Raw genomic sequence first — 3,360 nt, forward strand, 5'->3', positions numbered from 1 at the left:
TGTAACCTCAATGATAGTGCAGTTTGGATGTTCTCTTTGCTGCCAAACTTTTATTTATTGTTATCATTCTTTGAAATAATAAATGATAGTGCAGTCTTAATCTTGGAATTTGTATTACTTGAAGATAAGGGGTTGGGACAGAGAACAAGCTCCCTGGGGGTATGGAATTAATTTATACACAATTGAAGATGCAACCATATGATTTCATATCATATGATTTCATTCTCTCTCTTTCCATCTGTTCTCTCTTTTTTTACAGAAAAGTAACAGTTACTAGAATACGGCAATATGCCCCTCTTAATAAGTTGTGATATCTAAGTGGAGGGTAATGCTATATATGATATTGGAAAACTAAATTGAACATTAACGCGGCTACCATATGACCGTCGTAAAAAGGGAACAAATTCCGACATACTTACATGAACAAATCCATGCATGTGGAGTTTGAAGAATCTAGACATATTTTCGTTTAGCTGCAAATCACATGACAAATTAATCATATAATTGTACCAAGGAAAAAATTATTAAGAGGTGAACTTTCATGAAAAAATATTAACTATACATTGGCAAGTTGACTTTACAGCTAGTTCTATAATGCCCGAGCTCACCACATCTGCTACATATACGTTTCTTCCTTTCTTTCTTTTCTTGTGCTTGTTCTAAACCTGACTGGATTCTATTTGCATTGCGTGGACGACCTTTAGTCCTTGCAGCTCTATCAGGATCACGAACTATAATCTGAGGAATGTGCTCCATTGTATGTGAGATGTGTGCGGATATTTCAGTGTCCACTATTTGATCTTGATTTGAGGAATGTGCTCCAACTTCTTCTTGCAGTGGTTCTATAAATTTTGTTAGCACATCATCTAGATTTTGCATCTTCTCTTCTGAAACAAATGCAAGCTCGAGCGCATTATTGAATTTTTCTCTTAAGGCCCAAGATTTTAATAAATTAATCTTCTCTTCACAACTTGTGATGTTTCTTCCATATATAATGTTGCCAACCCCAATGTTACGATGTCGAGCATGTATAGTCCAACGGTGAAGGATGTAATGGTCGGGTAATGAATCCATTTGCCTAGCCATCATTAGCGATAATATATGTCTACATACAACACCATTAGTTTCAAACAAAGCACAAGTGCAACGGAACTGCATCTGACTAGATTGCTCATAAGTAACCACCTCCCATTTTCCTCTATCTGTAAACTTACAGACCTTGTATTCAACAATGTCCCCATCTTTTCTCAATTCTTCACAGAACTCTGTACCAAATCCTTTGAATTCAGTATGGAACACATCAAACATATTGCGTGTATACATTTCTCCAGCTTGGACCTCAATTGGATGTCCAAGGAGCATGACTGGCTTTGTGTTCAGATTCTTAAAATCTTCATGGGCTTCACTTAAGCGACGATGAGTTACTGCTTTTTCATATTGTGTCACAAACTCGTGTAATTGAGTCTGTGAGTTAACATACCCATCAAAAAATGCATTAATACTTTCACTCCTTTGGCTCGATCTCATTCCAGCAAAAAAAGTATCCTTCAGATAACACGGCACCCAGTGTTCTCTGTAGTTGTAAACTGTTTGCAACCATCCCTCCCCTTCTTTATTTATATCAAACTTCTCTTTCATCTCAACCCAATATCCTTCACATTGTTCAATTGACGAACTATTGCACCACAAGCCCCAATACCTTTGAAACTGTTCACCATAACGAGATACCAAAGTAGGCAAATGATCAATAATATGCTTTTGCATGTGCCAATAGCAATAACGGTATCTTGTCGTTGGAAAAACTGAGTGAATAGCATTACACATTGCCCTATCCTGATCTGTTATAATAGCACCTGGTTCAATGCCATGCATGCATTTCAGCCATTCTTCAAATAACCAAACAAAGGTATCTTCATGTTCATCGGCTAATAATGCACAACCAAGTAAAGTGGACTGCCTATGTTGATTTACACCAGTAAATGGAGCAAATGGAAGACTGAACTTATTAGTTCTGTATGTCACATCAAACACAATAACATCACTGAATTTCAAATAAGATGCTCTTGATCTTCCATCGGCCCAGAAAACACTCCTCATTTGTCCAATACTGTCTACTTCTATTGCAAAGTAAAATTCTGGATCATTCGCTGTCGCACTCTGAAAATGTCGAATGATAGATATGCATTCATGACCAATATTATTGACTCTTTGGGTTCTGATATGATCAATGCATTGTTGTGATGTCACTAATTCACCTTCTCTTCCATTAGTTGCATTGATGACGCGAGAAATAGTGGAAGGAGGCATACCTTCTTCACGCAGGCTATCAATAAGTTTTTTACATCTTTGGGTTTTATGAAATTGTTGATGTGATCTGTGCATTTTTGCTTTGTCTGGACTACTCAACACATGATTTGTATGTTCTTCAACAAACCCCGTGACCTCCCACGATTTGTCCTCCAATAATTTAACTCGCATCATTGCCTTACATCCCACTCGGGTCTCTCGCCCGGGTCTCTCGCCGAAGATGAATCTCCATCTTGTCTTTATTAGATTTATAGCCCTCCTTATCACAAACAAACTTTCTGTCTACCACTTCTCTAGTCTTGCGAGAGTAATTCACCGTGCTCTTTCTTATTCCAAAACCCATCAACAATGCATATGAGTTATAATAGTTATAAGCTTCTTCATAACTATTAAACTTCATTCCCATAAGTGGTTTAGGAGCATTTACACTAGTTGAATTTGTTTCCTCCATTCCGAACTCTACACTGGTTGAATTTGTTTCCTCCATTCCGAACTCCTATAAAGAAGAAAACCAATTCCAAACATTATGTTCAATGTTGCTTCAAAACTAAGGATGTAATGGTGAAAAATTAAAGATTGATACAGAAAAATGCAAGCAAACAAAAAACGAAAAGGAAACAATTGTTTCCTCCATTTCAAATCTACATAGATAACCAAAAATAGCATTAATTACACAAGAATAATGTTATATGTTAATTACATCTTTCATGCTTTACTTTCTGTCTTCACAGCCAGCAGTTAACAGAAAATATTGGTAGTTTCTGTAATATTGGTAGTTTCTGTAATCTATATTATCAAGATTTGACTTCATTTACATCCTTAATATTTCAATCATGATTCCTAAAACATTTTCCACAATTTACTACTTGCATCATTTCCTTGAAAACAGTTTCAGCGCCACTCTTCCTAAAACATTTTCCACTCCTAAAACATTTCCACTCCACAAAAGGCAAACAATTCTGAATTCTATAAATGGAGATTCTTGTTATACAGAGATAAACATGTCTAACACCTCTGAGCTACTGTATAAATTAGCTTGATATCTCTGATTCA

General features: G+C 36.2%; 1 protein-coding gene across 1 annotated transcript; it reads right to left on the reverse strand.

Annotated features, from left to right (window-relative positions):
* Positions 1 to 552: 552 nt before the first annotated feature.
* On the reverse strand, positions 553 to 2,481 carry LOC109827415 (protein FAR1-RELATED SEQUENCE 5-like). Its single transcript, XM_020394428.1, has one exon. It carries the CDS (start codon positions 2,479 to 2,481, stop codon positions 553 to 555), a length of 1,929 nt encoding a protein of 642 aa, XP_020250017.1.
* Between the last annotated feature and the right edge of the window lie 879 nt (positions 2,482 to 3,360).

Source organism: Asparagus officinalis, unplaced genomic scaffold (genome assembly GCF_001876935.1).
Source record: "Asparagus officinalis unplaced genomic scaffold, Aspof.V1 AsparagusV1_Un181, whole genome shotgun sequence".
Taxonomy (NCBI): Eukaryota; Viridiplantae; Streptophyta; class Magnoliopsida; order Asparagales; family Asparagaceae; genus Asparagus; species Asparagus officinalis.

Bases quoted from the DNA above. Each gene is read 5' to 3' on its own strand.
- LOC109827415 (XM_020394428.1), bottom strand. From the start codon at position 2,481: ATGATGCGAGTTAAATTATTGGAGGACAAATCGTGGGAGGTCACGGGG.